General features: G+C 41.1%; 1 protein-coding gene, 1 long non-coding RNA gene and 1 pseudogene across 2 annotated transcripts in view; 1 reads left to right on the top strand and 2 right to left on the bottom strand.

The window, feature by feature from the left end:
• Positions 1-5874: 5874 nt before the first annotated feature.
• LOC138999844 (zinc finger BED domain-containing protein 5-like) lies at positions 5875-7908 on the bottom strand (annotated as a pseudogene).
• A 4075-nt stretch (positions 7909-11983) lies between these two features.
• Positions 11984-17011, top strand: LOC138999861 (uncharacterized). The gene is made up of 3 exons (XR_011469465.1): positions 11984-12321; positions 15738-15858; positions 16739-17011. It is a non-coding gene; the product is annotated as an uncharacterized lncRNA (long non-coding RNA).
• A 1453-nt stretch (positions 17012-18464) lies between these two features.
• Positions 18465-21987, bottom strand: part of LOC138999843 (cell adhesion molecule CEACAM1-like) — a 52625-nt gene continuing 49102 nt past the window's right edge. Inside the window, exon 5 of the mRNA XM_070402058.1 lies at positions 18465-18742. Coding sequence (XP_070258159.1) covers positions 18465-18742 — 278 coding nt within the window. The remainder of the gene's footprint in view (positions 18743-21987) is intronic.

The following is a 21987-nucleotide window of genomic DNA, read 5'->3' as shown; positions in this document are numbered from 1 at the left end:
GTTCTCCCACTGTAGACACAGCTGACTCTCACAGCCAATTAGCCTGGAGGTCAATTCCATCCAGTGATACCTACAACAATCAAGGCTTAACTACAACAAGACTGTGCACAAAGCCCACAAAGGGGTGCACCAAGAGTGTCCACTTCAGGTAATTGGGGAGGCTGAGCCACTGGGCCCTGTAAGACACCTAGCACACAAAGCCACTCTACCAACACAAGGAAGCATAAAAAATGAGGAGACAAAGAAACAGGTCAAAGATGACAGAAATGGAAGAAAGCAAACGACGGGATACAGAGTTCAAAACCACACTTTTAAGGTTTTTCAAGAACTTTCTAGAAACGGCCAATAAATTTAGTTAGACCCACAAAGTGACTGGTGAGGCCACTGATAAATGTAGTGAGACCATCGAGGTTATGAAAAAGGACTTACTAGAAATTAAGCATACACTGACTGAAATAAAGGATATTATGCAGAGTTCCAACAGCAGACTAGAGGATTGCAAGAATCAAGTCAAAGATTTGAAATACAAAGAAGCAACAAACACCAAATCGGAAAAGCAAAATGAAAAAAGAATCCAAAAGTGCAAAGATAGTGTAAGGAGCCTCTGGGACAGCTTCAAGCGTACCAACATCCGAATTATAGGGTGTCAGAAGAAGATAGAGAGCAAGATATTGAAAACCTATTTGAAGAAATAATGACAGAAAACTTCCCCTACCTGGTGAAAGAAATAGACTTACAAGTCCAGGAAGTGCAGAGAACCCTAAACAAAAGGAATCAAAAGAGGACCACATCAAGACACATCATAATTAAAATGCCAAGGGCAAAAGACAAAGAGAGAATCCTAAAAGCAGCAAAAGAAAAAAAGTCAGTTACCTACAAGGGAATACCCATACGACTGTCAGCTGATTTCTCAACAGGAACTTAGCAGGCCAGAAGGGAGTGGCAAGAAATATTCAAAGTGATGAATGCCAAGAACCTACAAACAAGATTACTTTATCCAGCAAAGCTATCATTTTGAATTAAAGGTCAGATAAAGAGCTTCATAGAGAAGAAAAAGCTAAAGGAGTTCATCACCAGCAAACAAGTATTATATGAAATGCTGAAAGGTATCCTTTAAGAAGAGGAAGAAGAAGAAAAAGGTAAAGATACAAATTATGAACAACAAATACACATCTATCGACAAGTGAATCTAAAAATCAAGTGAATAAATAATCTGATGAAGAGAATGAACCGGTGATTATAATAGAATCATGGCCATAGAAAGGGAGTGGACTGACTATTCTTGGGGGGGAAAGGGTGTGGGGGATGCAGGAAGAGACTGCACAAAAATCGTGCACCTATGGATGGGGACAGTAGGGAGGGTGAAGGCGGAAGGGTGGTGGGAACCGGGTGGAGGGGAGTTATGGGGCATAAAAGAGGAGCAACTGTAATAATCTGAACAATAAAGATTTAATTATAAAAATAAAATAAAAACCTAAAAAAAAACCTCTGGGAATTACACCTTACAATTTCATGTTAACAAAACTGCCTTTGTACAAGCCTGTGTTCAATTACCATTTTTATTAATGAAAGGAGATGTTAAGTGCAATGCTAACTCGGGGGAAATTTCCTGCATTAATTATTCTTTCTATACTTCTCTAAAATCTTCTACTGCATTTAATCAAGCAACTAGCTAATAGAAAAGCAGCTGTGTTATCTCTAATGCTCCATCAAATGAAGCGAGAAAAAAGGGGGAATTGTAGCTGAACATTTGTAAACAAGGATCTGAAGTCCTGCCAAGAAGAGGTGAATGTTCTATCAGGAAGAACCATGTGACTTGCAAACGAGTTACGCTGGGTCAAGATTGCACACAATCTTGAGTTCCCAGAACATTTACCTCCCTAAGAAAGGATAAGATTAAAAAGGCGTGGGTAGAGCAGAAAAGGAATTGCACAGCTGCAAGTTGTCTTCAATGCTCTACTGTAATAATATAGAACAAAACAAGATTTTGTTGATTAAGTGCTGATGCACTAACCTTGTGCCAAACCCCAATAAAAGCAATGGTTGAGGGTACAGGGTGGTTACATGCCAGAGCGATCTGTAGCCCTCTGTCCAGCATTAATCACCTGTGTGCTCGTCTTATCTCTGTGTCTTCGGTTCATTAAACATCCCTCAACATTTGGAAAAATGAAGATCACCCTGACATGGCAAAGGTATGTTACAGATGCAAAAAGTCAATAGATGGGCTCAGTTAATGTAAAGATTGACCTTTGTCAGGAAAGATACCAGCCTAGCACATGACTACCCACCATGACTCACTTAAAGTTAGTAAGTTTTTCTTTTCAGACCATCTTGTGGGGTTTCTTCAGGTTTCAGAGTTTGTAAGGCCCTCAAAGAGGCCTTTCCTGAGCTTGTGAGGTTGAGTGTGTGGCCCCTTTTTCATTCAAAGAGCCCAACTCCTTAACCTCTTGGGAAGAGAGAGGAGCTAGAGATAATAACAAATGGCCAATTACTTCATCAATTATGCCAACATACGGATACTTCCAATAAAAACTTTAAACAGGGGGTTCAGAAAACTTTGTGCTGATGCTGAAAGGCTGAGCACTCAGGGAAAAAATGGAAGTTTCACACTTCTCCCCATGCCTTGATCTGCCAGTCTCTCCCATTTAGTTATTCCTGAATTGTATAGTTACAATAAACCAGTAATAGTAAGCAAAGTCCTGTCCTGAGTACTGTTTGGGGTTGTTAGATAATTATAAAGCAGGAGGGGTCATAGGAACCTCCAAACCTGGACTTAACCAGGACAAAATGTGAGTTACTTGGGCACCCCATCTGTGATGGCATCTGAAGTTATGTTACTAAGTCTTGAACCTATGGGGTCTGAACCCATTTCAGATATTTAGAATAAGAAGTGAAATGAATTGTAGGACAACCCATTGGAGAATTGGTAGTTGATGGGAAAAACAGAAACAAAAACCTCATATAAAAACTACCTAGCAGGGTAATGCTAGAAGTGATTATGATATTGTTAGTGATCTGCCTGTATTAGGTGCTCAGGGAGTTTGAGAAGACTTGACTTTCACTCCCCTCTCTCACTAAGCCCTCTCTCATCTTCAGAGTCCACTTTCACCCCTTTTCCTCTTCTTTGTTCTCACAGAATGAGGCTTGAGGCAGTGGTTCTGACCCCAGGAGCAGTGGAGGTACATGCCTGTAAGTCTATTCATATTGTTGTTCACCCTGAGGTGGGATCTGTTCTCTGAATGCCTAGACAGCCAGTAAACTGACATCATGTTGCAGTGAAAGGAAGAAAGTATATATTACAAAGGTACTAATGAAGGGTAATGGAGCAGCTGTTGCTCAAAGACCAGAACTCACAGTGGTTTGTATTTAGGATCTTTTAAGGGGCAAAAGTCATGACGTTGGTTTCAGAGTCATGAGTTTTCAGGATTCGTCAGCTATGTTATAAGTACTCATAATGTGACTTATTTCTCCTGGCATCATCCTGGCTGGGGTTTTTGGTTATTGGGGCCTAGAAGTCTTCCTTCGTGCAGACAACTCAATATTCAGCAACCCATTTTGGGGTTAGGTCAGTGATGTTACTCTAAGAGCGGAAAACATCTATCCATCTTGTGCTTAGCAAAAAACATCTTTCTCTTATCTTGAGCAAGATATCTCTTGCAACCTTTTTCACAGACTAGTTTCCAGGCTCAGGCCCCATGTGCATTCTTTCCTATCACACCTGCCAGGTTCTATTTTCTATTTATTCATTAACTGGAAATCATAACATCCAGCTATGGGAACAAAGGGTATTCTTCCTCTCATCTTTTAAATTCTTCTATCTGGGCTAAAAGTCATTATCAGACAAATTAACGGGAGACAATGTACAAAGTCTGTTATAAGAATGAATATTCTGGGGCTATAAGAATAGAGACCAAAGGAAGCATTGGGTAGTGGAGGCTTGTATGTCATTCTCAAGCTAAGGGGGAAAGAGGGTTGTGGCTTGAGGCTTCAAAAGGCAGGAACATTGGCATGGATATGCCAAAGCAAATGGGAATGTTCCTCCTGGAGCTAGTGCTCCATCTATACACATTCAAGGCCAGCGGTTCTCAACCTGTAGGTCATGACCCATTTGGTGGTCGAACGACCATTTCACAGGGGTCACCTAAGACCATCCTGCATATCAGATATTTTTTTTAAAATATATTTTATTGATTTTTTACAGAGAGGAAGGGAGAGAGGTAGATAGTTAGAAACATCGATAAGAGAGAAACACCGATCAGCTGCCTCCTACACATCTCCCACTGGGGGTGTGCCTGCAACCCAGGTACATGCCCTTGACCGGAATCGAACCTGGGACCCTTCAGTCCGCAGGCCGACGCTCTATCCACTGAGCCACACCGGTCTCGGCAGCATATCAGATATTTACATTACTATTTACAACAGTAGAAACATTACAATTATGAAGTAGCAATAAAAATAATTTCATGGTTGGGTCACAACATTAGGAACTGTATTTAAAGGGCCAGAAGTTTGAGAACCACTGTTATAAGCAGTTTAGTGGGAAGGTCCAAGGCTTATTTCTTAAACCTTTTTTTCCCGCAATTAGGATACCAGTATCAATACCCTAAAAGGTACATCTTGGGCAAACCCTCTACTTCCCTTCACAGCAAAGCAATGACTCTTAGTACGGTTTAAAATTCTAACTAAGGGGACCCTATCCCTCTCCCTACTTGGGAGTCAGTACTGTGGGACTCTTTCCCTCTCCCCATGTGGGAGTCTATACTTGTTCTTCAATAAATCTCCATCTTTGCTATAAAAAAAAGTCTAACTAAAAGATCAATCCTAGTTACCTAGTCGTTGAACTAATTCATTGGCAAAACAAAACAAAACATAAAAATACTTAAACATTGTTCTTTCAGTCTAAATGTGTCCATTTTTTACTTCTCATTAGAAAATAACTAAAAGATACATTGGAATCTACCATAAAAAATTTCATTCCTGGAGAGCAACTTGTCACATTCATATCATCCATAGCTGTTCAGGAAGAACTAGGAGTCCTGAGACCCTGGCTCACGTCTCAGATTAGTGTTTCCACCATCACTGCTCACTGGTTAAGCTGTTCCTTTGTTGTGTTTGTACATGTCCCTAATTTTGACTAGTATGTGAGCTTCTTGCCTGTGTGAAGGACTCCAGTCATGTCTTTATTGTTGATGAATTGCGGGCAGGAGTCTTGCCGCGGATATCCAGCTAAGCTTCAATATTACCCATGCAATTTCATGTTTAACTTAATTTAGATGCAAAATTCGTACAGCATGAATGCGGGAGAAAGGTCCTGATGTGACTTACAAAAACAAAGGGATTCCTAAAGGCCACCGCAGTCATGGTAACTTTATGGCATCTCTGTATTTTTTCAGTCACTAAGACATATTGTAAATGAGTGTCCAGGATAGAATCTGATTGTTCATTTGTTAATTCTTAGAATATGTAATGTACCCCTACTATGTACCTACCCATGACTATCTGGGGCCCTAGAGCAGTGGTTCTCAACCTTCCTAATGCTGTGACCCTTTAATACAGTTCCTCATGTTGTGGTGACCCCCAACCATAAAATTATTTTTGTTGCTACTTCATAACTGTAATTTTGCTATTGTTATGAATTGTAATATAAATATCTGATATGCAGGATGTATTTTCATTATTAGAAATTGAACATAATTAAAGCATAGTGATTAATCACAAAAACAATATGTAATTATATATTGTGAAATATTTATTTCTAATTACAAATAAATGAAATTTTGTCTTGAAGCATGGTGTAGCATGGGTAACAGTCTTAATATAACAACAGTAAACTACATTGCTACATTTTGCGACAGTATGGGTAAAAAGCCAAAGTCAGAGAGAAGGTTGAGTTTGCTTCTTTCTCACCAGATCAGAAATTCTTGGGGCAGTCTTTGCAAGAGCACAACGAAGATCATCTTCCACAACAAGTCTACTTCTGTATTTAGACTTGATAACCAACAAGCTGGAAAACCCTGTTTCACAAAGATATGTTGTTGGAAATGGTAGAAGAAGGCGCAACACAGTCTCAGACAGAACAGGATATGACTGCAAACACTTGATCCAGAATTTTGCACCTGGCATTGTAGAGAAGTCAGTTCTCGCTGCATCGTTGTTAATAAGTTCAATGAACTCTTCTTGTGCTGTCTCAGGAACACCTTCAACTTTGACTGTGTATGGGCTTCTGGCAAGTGCAAATGGGGTGTCAGGTAGATTTGGAAAGTACGATGAAATTTTGTCTGCAAGCATGTGCAAGTGTTCTTTCACAGAAATTACCATGGTAAACCTTTTGTCTGGTTCAATGTCATGTTCGTCAGAGAAAGCAGATAAGGTAGGCAACATGTAAGTTTTATTTTCATCTAATTTTTTTTTGCCAAAGCTGAAGTTTCATTTGGAATGCTCGGATCCTTTCAGACAAATAGAGGCATGTTGCTGTTGGTCCTTGCAGTGATAAATTTAACTCATTCAAGATGGCAAAGATGGCAACCAAGTAAGCTATTTTCTGCAGTTCACTTTTATCATTGAAAACAGATTTGAATGACAGTCTTGCTTTCTGATTTAAAAAAAAACGTTTTGAGTTCATCATGAAGCTCAAAAACACGTTTTAAATTTTTTCCATTTGACAACCATCTCACTTCAGTGTGAAATAGCAGAGCATTGTTCAGCGCATCCAACTGGTTGCACAATTGGGAAAACAATCGACTGTTTAAAGTGCTCACCTTTACAAAATTGACACAACTTATGACGCTTTTCATTACTTCTTGTAACTCTTGTGGGAGCGCCTTCTTTGCTAATATTTTCCAATGCATCATACAGTGCATTCCGATGACTTTTGGTGACTCATTCAGTACTAAAGGTTGAAATCCAGATCAACATCCTAGCATAGCTGGAGCGCCATCTGTGCAAACACCAGAAACCTTTCCCCAAGAGATCTTATGCTCTTTCAGAAATGAACCAATTGTGTCAAGTACAACACATGCAGTAGTTGTCATTTCAAGAAGTTTGCAAAAAAGAAACTCATCTTTAAAGTCGCCATCATTGCCATAACCGGTTCGGCTCAGTGGATGGAGTGTCGGCCTTTGGACTGAAAGGTCCCAGGTTTGATTCCGGTCAGGGGCATGTACCTTGGCTGCGAGCACATCCCCAGAAGGAGGTGTGCAGGAGGCAGCTGATCGATGTTTCTCTTTTATCGATGTTTCTAGCTCTCTATCTCTCTCCCTTCCTTTCTGTAAAAAAAAATCAATAAAATATATAAAAAATAAATAAAGTCGCCATCATTAATATACCTCACGTAAGCCAATAACTGTGATGAGTTTGCAATATCCGTAGACTCATCAAGATGGATACTAAATATTGGAAGTGGAGCAGATTTAATTTCCTGGATAACATGATCAAGAATATCAGGAGGCATGTCATTGATACTTCTGCAGAAAGTGTCATTAGATAAGGATATTGTACTCAGTTTCATAACAAATTCGTCTCCGATCATAACTCAAACAATGTCTTTGGCCACTGGCAACAGTAAATCCGCAGCAATGGTGTGAGGTTTCATAGCTCTGGTGATTCTGAGTGCCACCAAATATGAAGCTTCAATGGCTGCTACGTTTTGTTTGTGGTACTTGCCACCAGTGTCAAGTCTGTCTTTCTTGAGTCCATCAGATTTGCTTCTAAAAAGTTGGTATCCTTGCTGCCAAAGCTATCAAAATGATGTTTTAGTTTGTTCGGCTTCATAGATTTGGCTGATAGAACTTCACAGCAAATAACACATTTCGATTTCTCAAGTCCTGCTGTAATTATTGAGGTAAAACCATACTGTAAAAAATCCTCATTATATTTTCTTTTCTTAACATTCTTCTGTACACGAACCATTGTCATGGGATGGTTTGCTAATGGAAATAATATATAACAATAGCTTTAATAATACAATAGATGATGCATGGCATAGTTCAGTCAATACAGTGCATTAAAGTGTCCTATGATTTACCATTCTCTATGTTGTTGTTTTTTACATACCTGTTACTATCACATGGGGGCAGTATTCACATCAACCACAGCTAAAGATAAAAAGAAAGATCAGCAACCACATTAAGTTCCCATGGTACAGATATTTTTTTTTTTTTACAGTAGTTGATGATTTTACAGTACATGATTTTACATTTACCCAGGAATTATAATTCATGAAGTGTCGTTTTACCTCCAATACTCCTGCTTTCAACACAGTAGCTGCTTTTAACAGAGTAGCTGCTATCAATATAGCAGCTGCTTTCTACACAGTAGCTGCTCTCTACACAGGTGTGACTGGTCCGCATAAGTACATTATGGTGTCAATCCTGTCACATACACCTTGGGTTGGCGCGATGATGTCATCACCCTGGGTACTCCTATGTGGGCATATCTGCATGTGGGTGGACTCGCCTGGAGATGGATAGAGGAGCGGTGTCTCGGTTCCTAAGACCATCGAATATATGTGTTTTCCGATGGTCTTAGGAGACCCCAGTGAAAGGGTTGCTTGGCCCCAGATGGGGTTGTGACCCATACGTTGAGAACCGCTGCCCTAGAGGCATGATAGTGGATGAGGGAGACAAACTGGACATGATTGCTGATGTCCAACTATTTATTTGACAACTAATAGTTGAAAGGCACTTCAAGATGCCCTGAGATCCTTGATCCCCGCCAAACTTCTTACCTCAGTGTGCTCCTCCAGAATATTCCTGAATCTCTTTCTCTGTTTCCCACACCCCACATCCAATCTTTCAGAAAATGCTCTTGAATTCATGCTTTCAACAAATACAGAAACTTACCTCTTCCTCCCACACTAGTCTGACCACCCTCACCTGTCACCTGGATGACTGCACTTGCCTCCTCACTGGGCTCCCTGCCCTCCACCCAGCAGCCACACAGGTGCTGAGGAATGTAGGCTAAGGTGAACATCCTTTCTTGAGCAAGTTTTTCTGTCTGAATCAATGGCAGGAATGTGGGGGCAGAAAGGGTCAAAAGTTCTTTCTGAGTTTTGCTTCTTAAAAGCTTGAAATCAATATCCCAAAATAGGAACTTCAGAAAGGCTAAATTTAGGATGCCTTCGCTAAATACAGATCACTCATGCTCACTCGGGCTCTGAGCCCTACGAAGGCTCCTCAGATCACTCAGAGGGAAGCCAGACTTCTGGCTATTGCCCCTCCCTCTCTGACTTCATCTTCTCTCATCTCCAGCTCTGTCTGCTCCAACCAGCTTGCCTCCTTTTTGCTGCTCCAACATTTTTAAATGAAAAGAAATAAAAACACCCCACACATGCCTTATTTCACTCTAAAGCACTATCACATTATTACTGTTGTTGCTGTGTGGGTTACTGGGTGACTGCCCCACTAGCAGGCCATGTCCATGAGGACTGGGATTTTGTCTGTTCTGTCTCACACCTGAACCCCCATTGCTTAGAGCAGTGTCAGCAAATGGTGAGCAGTGGGTTGGTCTTATTTGATAAATGAGTGAAGAAGTTAGACATGTGATCATGGTTGAAAGGGTGAAATATGGAGCATCATGACCTCACATAGCTAGGATTCTGACCTAGACTGGGGGACCAGGGAGACTGTCCTGAAGAGAAGCGTCTAATAGAGCAAGAGCTTAGGTTAACCTAGAGCCGATGGAGGGCAGAAGTAAGAGGTCCAGGCAGAGAGCACAGCAGGTGTAAAGGCCCGGATGTGGGAAAGTCAAGGGAAGCAAACGAGTTAAACTGACTCATTTGGGTGATTAAATGAGCTAATAGACCTGAAGTGCCCAGTACACCCTGTGTACTAGAAAAAGGCCAGCTGTTGCCATTATTGCACATCCAGGGTCTGCCCTCCATGGAACAACAATAACATAATAAAGGGGTTCTTCCCTCCCAAACTACACAAGCAATTCATGACATCAAGCCTTGATTACAGCTTAACTGTGGTATAAGTGACAGGCGATAAACCACACATATGTAAATTCACACTCCTTGTCATGCAAAAGTTTCTCATGTGCTTTTGTAGTCCCTCTCTCTGCACCCCACCCCACAGTCATCAGGCAATCACTCATCCTGTCTTTCTTGATAGATTATTTTGCATTTTCTAGAATATTATATGCATGGAATTACATTATTATGCTCTCCTTTTGGAATGGCTTCTTTAAGTAAGCATAATGATTTTTCTGAGGTGAAATTCTTATAACAAGATATTAATCCTTTTAAAGTGAAGATTTTACTGGCAGTATAGAAACATGTTGTTCAGCCACCATGTTACCTGCTACTAAAACATTTTCTTCCCCCAAATAAAACTCTGCACCCAATGAGAGGTTGCTCCCATCCCCCAGCCCCTATCCCTCGAAATCACCAATCTTTGTTCTGTCTCCTTCTCTTTCTTGTCCCCTGTTCTTTGTACCATCTACCCTGTCAGCCTGTACATCTGGTGCCCCACTTGTCTCAATGTCAGTGCAGTAATCTAAGCCTTCCAGACCTTATTCTTCCTTTGAACCCCTTTTCCCACCCCTTAAATCCATCTAGCTCTGGGGGAATGGAACCCAAATACCACTGCGCCAGCACCATTGGCTGCTTTCTCAACAGGTAGGGCAGCCCTTCTCGTGTTCCTCAGCCCAACCTAAACCCACACATAGAGAGCCTTCCTACATTACACCCCCAAGTGCCATTGAACTCATAAAATGCATCACACCCCCAAACCTCCCAAGCTTTACAATTTCCCATCCTGACTTTGAACAAACCCCATCCCTCCACGACCACTTCCTATGCTCCCTTCTGCTCATCCACAACACAACTTTGGCCAGGTCTGCAAAATTTTCCACCAAATACCCAGGAGCCCACAATGAGCAGGAAGCAAAACAGAACCAGAGGAGAGATTTATTTCCATTTCCCATGTTCTGCTTTTTGACGCTCTAAGGCCAGGCACATCGAATTTGCAAATCAGCAACGAAAAGAGACAAAAAATGAGGACCCTGATGTCTGGCCTGAGCTCTGGGTCACGGAGGGCTGGAAACGAGGTCGTCTAATGTAGGCCTGCAGGTGGCAGACTTCACAGGGATGTGCATGTTTACTGGAGTTGTTCTTTTATCACTGAATATTTGTTGAATTCTCTGGGATATTGTTCTTCGAAGGTGCAGTGAAAATGAATATAGAATGAGAACACTTTTGATGGTTAGGTCACGGCTTCTCAGATCTGGTGCAAAGGCCACTCAGAGGCCTTCTGGGAATGATATGGGAATTCAGGCCATCTCCTGCTGTGAACCCCACTTCAGAAGAGAGGAAGAAAAGTGGGAAACATTTATTTGGAGGATTATAATCACATAAGGAAAGACATGAGAAAATTTGAAAATATAAGGGTTGGCACTGTAAGATGACAGGTTCTGCTAATTACAGGTAGATGATGTCAAAGTAAATCTTGAGCCAGACAAATTCAGGGAGACAAGAGAGTCCTTATACAAGACCATGCAATAGAGCAGTGAGACTGATTTCAACACACTGAAATAAAAAGCTGCGGAGATTTTAAGAACAGGAGAAAGAGTAATTGGCATCTGTGTTTGCTAATAAGATCAACACAAAAGAAAAATAAACTCATTAAATCCTAACAGGATGGTTTTCATTATTGTTACATTTAACCCTCACTTAAGGATAAGTTTTTATGAGAGAGAGAGAGAGAAAAGAAAATAACCAGTTGGGCAGGAGGCCGCCCATTTTCTTCACTAGCAGAGAAGTGCAAACAAGGATCCCGGAACACTGGTGAACCTTGAACCATGGCAAGGGCCTGAGTTATGCACCGATTGTCTTGTCCTGACAAAGGGGGCTCAAACTATTTCCTGATCAAATAGTCTCAGAGTAAATCCTTCTAATATTTACTGACTTTAAGATAGCCTGCCTGTTAATGCAATTACCTGCCTGACTAAGGGTTTTATGTTTAACTGAAGTTGAATAAAAGCCTGGCGAGCCCTGGGCACTTGTGGAAGTCCTTCCCCTGGAGTTGGAATTGCCCACCTGGCCCCCCAATATTTCCAAATTATCTCTTGTCTCTACTATTTCATTTGTGTGCAGCTTCTCTTCCAGATCCTGAACCCTGAATCATGCGGGACATGGGGGAACACACATACACATCTGCCGCCTCAATGGACATCTGGAAGAGAAGACTTCACTTAGAGCGAAAAAACCGAGATTCACCGGCAAGGTGGGAAAGAATTCACCGTATAGGTGGGCACACCGTATAGGTGGGAAGATATTTCACCGCACACAAAGCTCTCGATCAGCTGCAGAAATCGAAATCTGTAAGTAGGTTGAGAATGTGTCTTTCTAACCAGGCTAATGGAGCAGGATTCGGCTTAAAAGTAAGAAACTTTATTGTAGATTTTTGATTTGCATGCTTAAGGAATTAAAGTTTCAGAAGGTAATCTCTTACAGTTTGTGCATGTTATTACAGAACATAACCCTTGGTTTCCTGAAGAAGGTACATTAGGTCTTGAATGTTGGGAAAAAGTTAATCAGAATAAAAATAAAAAAAAAAAAAAGACTCATCAGCAGGGAAAAAACTTGCCTCCAAATTGTATCTCCTTGTGGAACACGGTATTTCATTTGCCAGAGACTTTTAAAGAGATTAAAGAGGATAAACCTGGCTGAATGCTCAAATAACTTATGAAATGTTAGCAGGGCTGGGACAGTATAATGATGTGCAAAATCAGCTCAATTATGTGCAGAAAGCTTATAAGCAAATCAGACTTTGTGGTAAAGCTCTTCTGTGGTAATGTGTTGATAGTAAAAGGCCAGTCGCTCTTCTCCCTGTAGAAGCAGAAAAGCCATGGAAGCCTGCAGTGACAACAGAAACCTTATCTTTAAAGAAAAAAGTGGCACTTTTAAATCCCCTCCACCTGCCTTCTCGCCAAAAACAGTTTTCCAAAGCCTTTGGTAACTTAAGACTTTAGAACATTGCTGAATTAAATAATAAAAATTATTAAATATCTAGGTATTTTAAAATGACAAAAAAATACGGAAATATTAACCTGAGTTTACCTGATTTAACAAAAATCTAGAAGATAGAATTTAATCTGTTAATTGAATATGCCTTGTATTTTATTGGATATATATCCGTAAAATATAAATGTATTACTAATTTGAGAAATGCTAAGTATTTAACTTGCCACATGAAATTTGAATCTTCTGAGAATTCAAATTAAGTTGGAAGAAATTATAGAGTTGTAATGACAAAATGCCTAAACTGTGGAAATTTATTTTTCAGGAAATCATTTTTGTGTTTTCTCTGAAATAATTAGGAATTCAAAATATGTTCCTTATTGGTCTAACTTTAAAAAAGGAAGATTAATTTTGTGATCCCAACTAAATTTTTAATAGAAAAAAATTTCATTAATATCTTTTAATAATTATAAAAAGTATATAATCTTTAAATATATATCTGACAGTCTTTCCAGGTTAAATATCAAGGCTATAACCAAGTGATGATTCTTAGAAAACTCCAAGGTCCAGGAGTGATCCAAAAAAGAATTTGTTCTCTCTTCTTAAAGGAAATATTCTAAATTTAGTCAATCTAATATACTTGAAATTGTAAGGAAAGATTTAATTAAATAAAAATTAATAACTATATTTTACTAATACATATATTTTAAATGTTATGAATATTTTGGACTCTAAGGAGGGCAAAATAAAGTAACAAAATATTTCTTAAAATCCAACAGCAGAATTTTAAGACAGAATTCTAATTGCAGAAGCCTCTAATGGCCTGCATTTTGGGTAGGCTAGAGGTAGGGCAACGTTTGTGCCTTGTGAATCAGACGTATAAGATTACTAAATTTACTTGCTTTTCTTTTTTAATAAAGATATCTACTTTAATTACCTTATAAATTAGCTTTTTTTAAATTTTTTTATTGCTTAAAGTATTACAAAGGGTATTACATATGTGTCCTTTTTTCCCCCGCAATTGACAATCCCCTGGCCTCCCCTACCCCCCAGTGTCTTATGTCCATTTGTTATGCTTATATGCATGCATACAAGTCCTTCAGTTGATCTCTTACCCCCCTCCCTCTTGCCCCCCAACCCTCCCCGGCCTTCTCACTGCAGTTTGACAATCTGTTTGAGGCAGATCTGCCTTTGTATCTATTATTGTTCAAAGGTTTATAATGGTCTCTATTATCCATGAATGAGTGAGATCATGTGGTATTTTTCCTTCATTGACTGGCTTTTTTCACTTAGCATAAATTAGCTTTTTAAATTATAATCAAGGTTTCATATAATTTCAGCTAAATGAAAAGCCAACATTTTAATAAATAATTAAATTCTAATAAATCCCTCTGAAAGTTTCTGGGACTACTCTGTATAATCCCTCTGTATATGCAAATAAGCCTAAGGGGATACGCTTTAAAAATATAATTCTAAGATTAATAAAAAGGAGAAATTTAAAACTTTTGAAATCTCTTCCGCTAATATTTACAGGGTAAATTAAAGATTATTATTAAAATATTAAATCTGATCCTTACTAGTCGTGAACATAATGTAATGAGAGTCATTGAAATATAGCTATTTGGCTGCATGACCCAATATCCAAGCAGCAGCCTGTAAGTTGCTTGGTGTAAAAAGAAAGAAAAGTGTATTTTATGAGAAACTCTCTAAGTGTGTCTTAATACTTGCTCTGGAAGGAAATAAAAGGAGGTTTCCTTCAAATACATGAAAGCTGTAAAGAAAAGTCAATGTTAGGCTTCATAAGCAAAAGTAAGTAATTTGTGTTTTTGCCTCCCTGAGAAAACCTGGGTAAAGTTATTCAAAGGCTAATAGCACAAATTTAGTTAATGTCATTTACTGTCTATAACCTAGGACAAGTGAAGTTAAAAAATAAACTTTATTTTAGATTAACTTAAATTGGCTAGTTAAAATAAATATTCATACATACGTTGTTCTACTGGGCAGGAAACTGTTCCTGAAGCATTAACTAATTTTTTACTAATGGTTTATCTCATAGTAAACTTGCAATGAATTCAAAGCAGTCCTATTTCTGTACAGAAAATTAAAATTATAAAGTTATCAAGACTGCATTGCAAAATTTCTCAAAGCCTCTTAATATTATTTAGATCAAAAAAAGAAGGGGGATAATGGAATAATCCCCTGTGAGTAAATTACAACAGAAAAATTTTTACTATAAAAATTATTTTTCACTTGTAATGCTAAAGACAAGACACCTATGAAAACACACATGGTGTCAAAATAAGCCAAAGGAAAATGATTTGGGCACAATGAAAAGAAAGGATCCCAAGTCTAGTTTATAAAAAAGATGCCTTTATTAACCTTTGGCTGAGAATATGTTTGTATATTCTGGAAAACGCCTCCAAGCCCGAGTGGATTCCTGCAACAACATATCACAGAAAAAAACTGACCAGATTGCTCCAGAAATGAAGATGGTGAAGACTCCTTGCCATGTTTGCAGTCAGCAGCTGTGCGTCGCTGCAGGTTGCCCAGACCAACCCGGAGAAGGTCGGACATGCATTGCCTCCGTTTGCCCACCATCCAAAACTAGCATATCATTGCTGGCATGTACACATAAAGAACTGTTGGACAAGGACATTGAAATTCGGACACAAAGAACTGTTGACCCAGGAAGAAACTTACTGCAGACTGATTAATTTGCCCCTCAGCATACCCACTATTGCTTGTCTCATTTTTGTTCTCATATGTTTATTTCTAGTCTACAGATACGGAATTACTAAGGAAAAGAAACGGGGGAGATGCAGGAGGCCGCACATTGTCTTCACTAGCAGAGAAGTGCAAACAAGGATCCCAGAATGCTGGTGAACCTTGAAGCCATGGTAAGGGCCTGAGTTATGCACCAATTGTCTAGTCCTGACAAAGGGGGCTCAAGCTATTTCCTGATTAAATAGTCCTAGAGTAAATCTTTCTAATATTTACTAACCTTTAAGATAGCCTGTCTGTTACTGCAATTACCTGCCTGACTAAAGGTTTTATGTTTAACCAAAGTTGAATAAAATGATGGAAAAGCCTGGGCAACAGCAGAAGTCCTTTCCCTTGAGTTGGACTTGCCCACCTGGCCCCAAATATTTCCAAATTATCTCTTGTCCCTTACCTTTCATTTGTGTTCAGCTCCTCTTCCAGATCCTGAACCCTGAACCACACGGTTACGTAGGGGAACACACATACACACAGTGGCCTACCGTAAATGTCCTGACCAAGGATTGAACATGCAAACTTTAGGTGTTCGGGACAAAGTGCCAACCAACTTGGCCACACTGGTGAGGGTAAGCAGGATTATTTTTACAGGATAAGGTCCTCACAAGAAAAGGTCCTACCCTTCCTCAGAGAATGAGACACAGAAAACAGGAGAATTAAATTTTAGCAGAATGGACCCAAACCTTCTAGGCCAGTGATGGTCGACCTTTTGTGCTCGGCATGTCAGCATTTTGAAAAACCCTAACTTAACTCTGGTGCCGTGTCACATATAGAAATTTTTTGATATTTGCAACCATAGTAAAACAAAGACTTATATTTTTGGTATTTATTTTATATATAAATGCCATTTAAAAAAGAAAAATCAACCAAATAAATGAGTTTGCATGTCACCTCTGACACACATTTTATAGGTTCCCCATCACTGTTCTAGACAGATATTCTATGAACCATATCACTGGCAAGTACTTGTGTTTTTTAAAAATATGCTTTTATTGATTTCAGAGAGAGGAAGGAAGAAGGGGAGAGAAATGGAAACATCAATGATGAAAGAGAATCATTGATTGACTGCTTCCTGCACACCTCTACTGGAGATCAAACTTGAAACCCAGGAATTTGCCCTGACAGGGAATTGGACCCTGACCTCCTGGGTCTTCGGTTGATGCTCAACCACTGAGCCACTCCAGCCAGGAAGCAAGAAGCTTTTTAGGAGACATAGGTATATTTCAAAAGGACAGAGAATGCCGAAACCGGTTTTGCTCGGTGGATAGAGCGTCGGCCTGCGGACTGAGGAGTCCCGGGTTCGATTCCGGTCAAGGGCATGTACCTGGGTTGCGGGCACATCCCCAGGAGGAGATGTGCAAGAGGCAGCTGATCGATGTTTCTCTCTCATCGATGTTTCTAACTCTCTATCTCTCTCCCTTCCTCTCTGTAAAAAATCAATAAAATATATTTTAAAAAAAAATTAAAAAAAAAAGACAGAGAATGAATCTGCAACTACAAATTGCAGCTACATTTCTAAAGGAAATGCTATAAAACAAAGAATCAAGGTAAGAGGGCTATAGTCAGGAAGAAAGGTTAGAGACTCTGAGGGAATAATGAGGCCTTTGGTTCACAACACAACTGCTTTCTTCACAGCAGAGGGAAACACAACTAATTCCTTTCAGCAAACACCCAGTTTGCATCGCCATCAGTTCCTGCAATTTATAAAGAAGTGCAAGTGCCCAGCCCAGCCGTTTATAAATAGATGCAAAAAAGTTGAGAGACTGAACAGAGATGGCATCTGTTCTCCCAGAAGGCTATCCTTCTGGAATTTTCCAAGGAGAGATTTCTCTCTACAGTCACCTTTCCTTTGATCAAATGTCATCCCCAAAGAAGAAGAGTACTCTCCATCCTCCAACATGGCTGGTTTCTGCTTAGTGACCTAAGTGCAGAGGACTGACATTCACCTTATAGTTTGCTCTGATGCAGGTTTTTCTATGAAACCTGAGATGGGAGATTTAACAGCCCCTTGAGGTTAGGGGGCCTCACCCTCACACTTCACCTGCAGTCTCTCTAGCTTTCGGTGATACCCTCAACTCAAACAGATTCTGAGTTTTCATCAGGTCACAATTAGCTCCATAGAAGGTGAGGTAATTTATAATTCTGTGGGCATCAGTTTGAACTAGGAGATTTGCTAAGTCTTGGTTACATTACCAACGTTTCCAATTATACTCTATTAACAAAAAGGACAGGGTGCTACTGAATTTATGCAAATAGTCTATTGCTATAAACATAAGAATACTCCAGAAGGCATTGGAAATTTTTTGGGAGAAGTTAAACAGGGAGACAAAGTCACTGTTGCATCTCACATAGGTGTTCTCTTGTCTATTCACATTAATACAAGTGTCCAGGCAACCTCCACAGGTCTCCTTGGAAATGGGAAAGAGCTCATGTTCCTGTGAGCTTATCTCTTAGTCGTGCTAGTCATCACACAATGATTGCCCCTCCTGTGAAGCACACGGTGCCCCTTCCATTCTGGAGGTGGTGCAAATGGGACCAACCAGAGATGGGGTCCAATGTGGAATGTTACCTTATGCCAACAATAATGACAATGCCAGCTCACATTTTTTAATATTATTGGTTCAAAGCAAGTCTTCTAAGCAATTTCCACCACCACAAGAAATCTAATAGGTGTGTTTTTATTTTTAGTTAGTTTAGTTTAAGAACGTAGGGCAAGGGATGAGGATCACTAGTACTTGACATCTAACTCTACAGGCACACTTTCAGTGGAGCTGACGGGATTGGAGACTTTACACTGGTAGTTTCCAGCATCTTCTCTCCTGACAGGGTCTATCGTGAGGGTTCTGTGGTCCTCAGATAGTTTCATCCTCTCCTTGAGCCACAGACTCTTAGCATTGAATAACCAGTTGGTGGAGCTCTCATCTGTGTAGCAGGTCATGACCACAGCATCCTCATTCTCTGTGACTGTGGTGTTGCTGGCTAAGAGTGTGGGCACACTCACTGGCCCTGTGAAGAAATAGAGGATGAAAATAATTGAGTGTGGACTTGAGACCTGGGGATATACTCCTTCGTCAAAATCTCAGCCCTAACTCTGATGGTTCTGAGGATAATTTGGTTCCACACTAAAATTAATTTATTCTAAATTTGACTTCACTCCCCAGACCATATCTACCCCTCTTAGCTGAAGACCCCTAAGAAGGACGGAAATGAACCAATGATTGATCTAGGGATCCAAAGACATCTAATAAGGCCACTAGGATTGGAGGAAAATATGGGGCTATGGCTTCCGATAGACCTCAAATGACTCAGATCAATTTCTCATGGTCTTCATGATTCTGCTTAGGAACTGTATCTCCCTATGTCTCACTTTCCCCTCGGTAAAGGAAAATGAATATTTGACTGCCAGACTGACAATGTTCTAATCATTAAATATTCACAGTATCTGACAAAAATATTGGAAGGGAAAACTGCTCAAAAAGAGGTATTTGTTATTGATGAACTTCATGAGACAATCCCCTGGGCTGATCCCTGGTGGATGAGCAGCTCCCAGGAGCATCTTTTCTCCTGCTCCTCCCTTGGGATGCTGACCTTTCTCTGGACTCTCCTAAGTGCCCAGAACTGTCAGCTAATAATCTGTGGAGCTCGTCAAGTTCTACTCTCCTCACACTGTCTCAGGTGAATGACCAGGCTCCATCTCTTCCCAGTCGTGGCTCTTATGGTTGAGCCCCAACTACTGACCAGATTAGGAGCCTTGTGACTCTGGCACATGGCAAACTGTTGCTCTCACTCAGCCTTTCTCCGGAGGCAAAACCAAGCTCACACAAGCTTCCCAGAGCCTCTAGAGAGGGGTTCTCAAACTTTAAGCAGGGGGCCAGCTCACCGTCCCCCAGACCAATGGAGGACCAGACTATAGTTTTAAAAAAAAAAACTCTGAACAAATTCCTATGCACACTGCACATATCTTATTTTGAAATAAAATAAGAAAACAGGAACAAATACAATATTTGTCTTTGCATGTGGCCCGCGGGCCAAAGTTTGAGGACCCCTGCTCTAGAGTCAGGACATTGTGACAGGGGCCTAGGGAAGGGCTGCCCAAGCTGAGAGTCTCTGTGAAGAACCCAGGGAGCCCATCAGGCTGGGTCCTTACTGAGCACTGCAGGGTCTACCTCAGGGACGTGATCAAGGAAAGGAGCCCAGGGACCTGAACTGAGACTGGTCTTCGTGTGCTGACTCACTCCCAACAAACTGGTCCTTCTCTCTGTGGTGAATATCTGTGGGGCTGGAATCTGGAAAGGGAACTCTGATCTTAGGAAGTTTGTATGTACTGTGTGTCCTGTGCTAAATGCCCAAACCCAGCTTACGACATGGTGCAGAGGAGGATGGAGGAGAGTCCAGGGCTGGCAGTCCTGTGTGTGAAGTAGAATTCACCCCACCCAACACCTAGAGATCAGAAAGCAATCACTCATGGTATACAGTGAGCCATCCAAATCTTATTTCTCTTTCTGCATTTAGAAGGGTGGCTACTACGATGTAGATTCCTAGGTCCCATACAGTGACGTTTCTTATGATCTGGGATCCATCAAGTTGTACTTTCTCTCAAACAGTGTATTTGGGCCCTGTTACATATCGCCTTGAACGCCATCCATCAGACCCAATAAAATTAGAGTAGTTCAAGTCTAATCCCCTGTACCAACTAAAGACTGTAACACCACGAGGCCTATTTTGGGTATGCAGAATCACATCCTGCCGTTCAAGAGCATTGGTTGAGACAACAGCAAATCGGGCAGTGGCATGCGGGACCCAGAAGGCTAAGAGGAAGACTAGAAGAGAAGAGAGAGATTTTTCAGTATTTCATCTGGGTATTGGGATGGAGAGATGAGGCATTTCTCTTCATCTCTCAGAGTGGGTGTGTGCATCTCCTTGGTCAAGGTCAGCAACATGGCCACCAAGGCTTCAGCACCTCGGAACCTATGCTTTTTGTTTTGAATTCTCTTTCCCAGCTGTCTGTGTGTCTATCCTCCTCACTGCCCTCAGATCCCTGGTGATACTCAGCGGTCTTCTTGGAAGACGGTCAATGACCACATTCTGTAAAGAACCTCTATCTTCACTCTCTGAACTGTCCCCACTCTGTGCCCTTCAGGGCACTTGTGGGTACCTGATGTCGCATGTAGATCTATTTTCATCTCTTTTTTTATATATATAATGTGAGCAGCATGTGGGCAGAGGGTGTTGTGATCTTGTGGCCCCTGTGCCTGCAATAGGCTGCAAACACCTGTGGATGCAAGAATGAGTGCTCCTAGGCTTGACCACATCCTATTAAAAGACAAATTCTGACTCTGCAGCTGTGCCGTGAACCAGAGACTATGCACCTGAGGAGCTCTCAGGGGAGGTGGATCTTACTGGTGTGTGAGCCCACTTGCTATAGCAAGGCTGATGGGGGCACATGTCCCCAGAGAGAGTGACCCTCTTACCCCAGCATTAGCCCCTGCTGCATCTAGGTCTTGACTCTGTCAGCACCACACAGGGAGCCCCACAGGCCCCAAACTGGGGATTATTTCTGTTTGTGACACAGAAACCCAGCTGGAAACCAGGTCATCCCCATGTACTCAAACTTGCTGAGAAGATTTGATTTCCTCCCAGCAGGAAGGCCACAGAGGTGACTGGTGGTGAGAAGGCGTCCAGCTGGGTGATGAGTACAGAGTGACCCTCCCTCAATCTCAGGTTGTCACCAGCATGGCCGTTGTTTCCAGAGGCAAAGACCTCATCCCCACGGGTCTCAGAAGGACTTGCAGTTTCCAGGTGTGAAGGGTAAGGTGTGAGGCAAGTTCTGTGGTGGGAGCCCAGGTGGCTGCGGGCTCCCTGGTTTGGGGAACATTTTCAAGGAGATCCTCCCTCTCTTTGCTGGTTGACCTTCTCCATGTCCTCCCTGACTATTCGGGCAGCCTCTGTCCTCTGCCTGGGGAACTTTTTTGAGGTCACCTCGCCTTGCCCATGTGTGATTCCAGTTAAGAGTTGGGGAGCAGAGAAAACCACGATGGCGGCATAGGTAAAGACCGGAGTTTGCTGCCTCACACTGCCACTTCAAAAATACAACTAAAAGACAAAACAGACATCATCCAGAACCACAGGAAGGCTGGCTGAGTGGAAATTCTACAACTAAAAGGAAAGAGAAAAGCATACTGAGACTCAGAGGAGCTGCGGTGCAGAAGTAAAATACTAAGGTATAGAGGTGCACGCAGAGCAGACTGGCG

The sequence above is a fragment of the Myotis yumanensis genome, unplaced genomic scaffold, assembly GCF_028538775.1.
Source record: "Myotis yumanensis isolate MYYU_CA2020_CCGP unplaced genomic scaffold, mMyoYum1.0.hap1 SCAF_23, whole genome shotgun sequence".
NCBI classification, from domain to species: domain Eukaryota; kingdom Metazoa; phylum Chordata; class Mammalia; order Chiroptera; family Vespertilionidae; genus Myotis; species Myotis yumanensis.
Note: the sequence above shows the minus strand (reverse complement) of the source record. Positions and strands in the feature narration are given on the sequence as shown.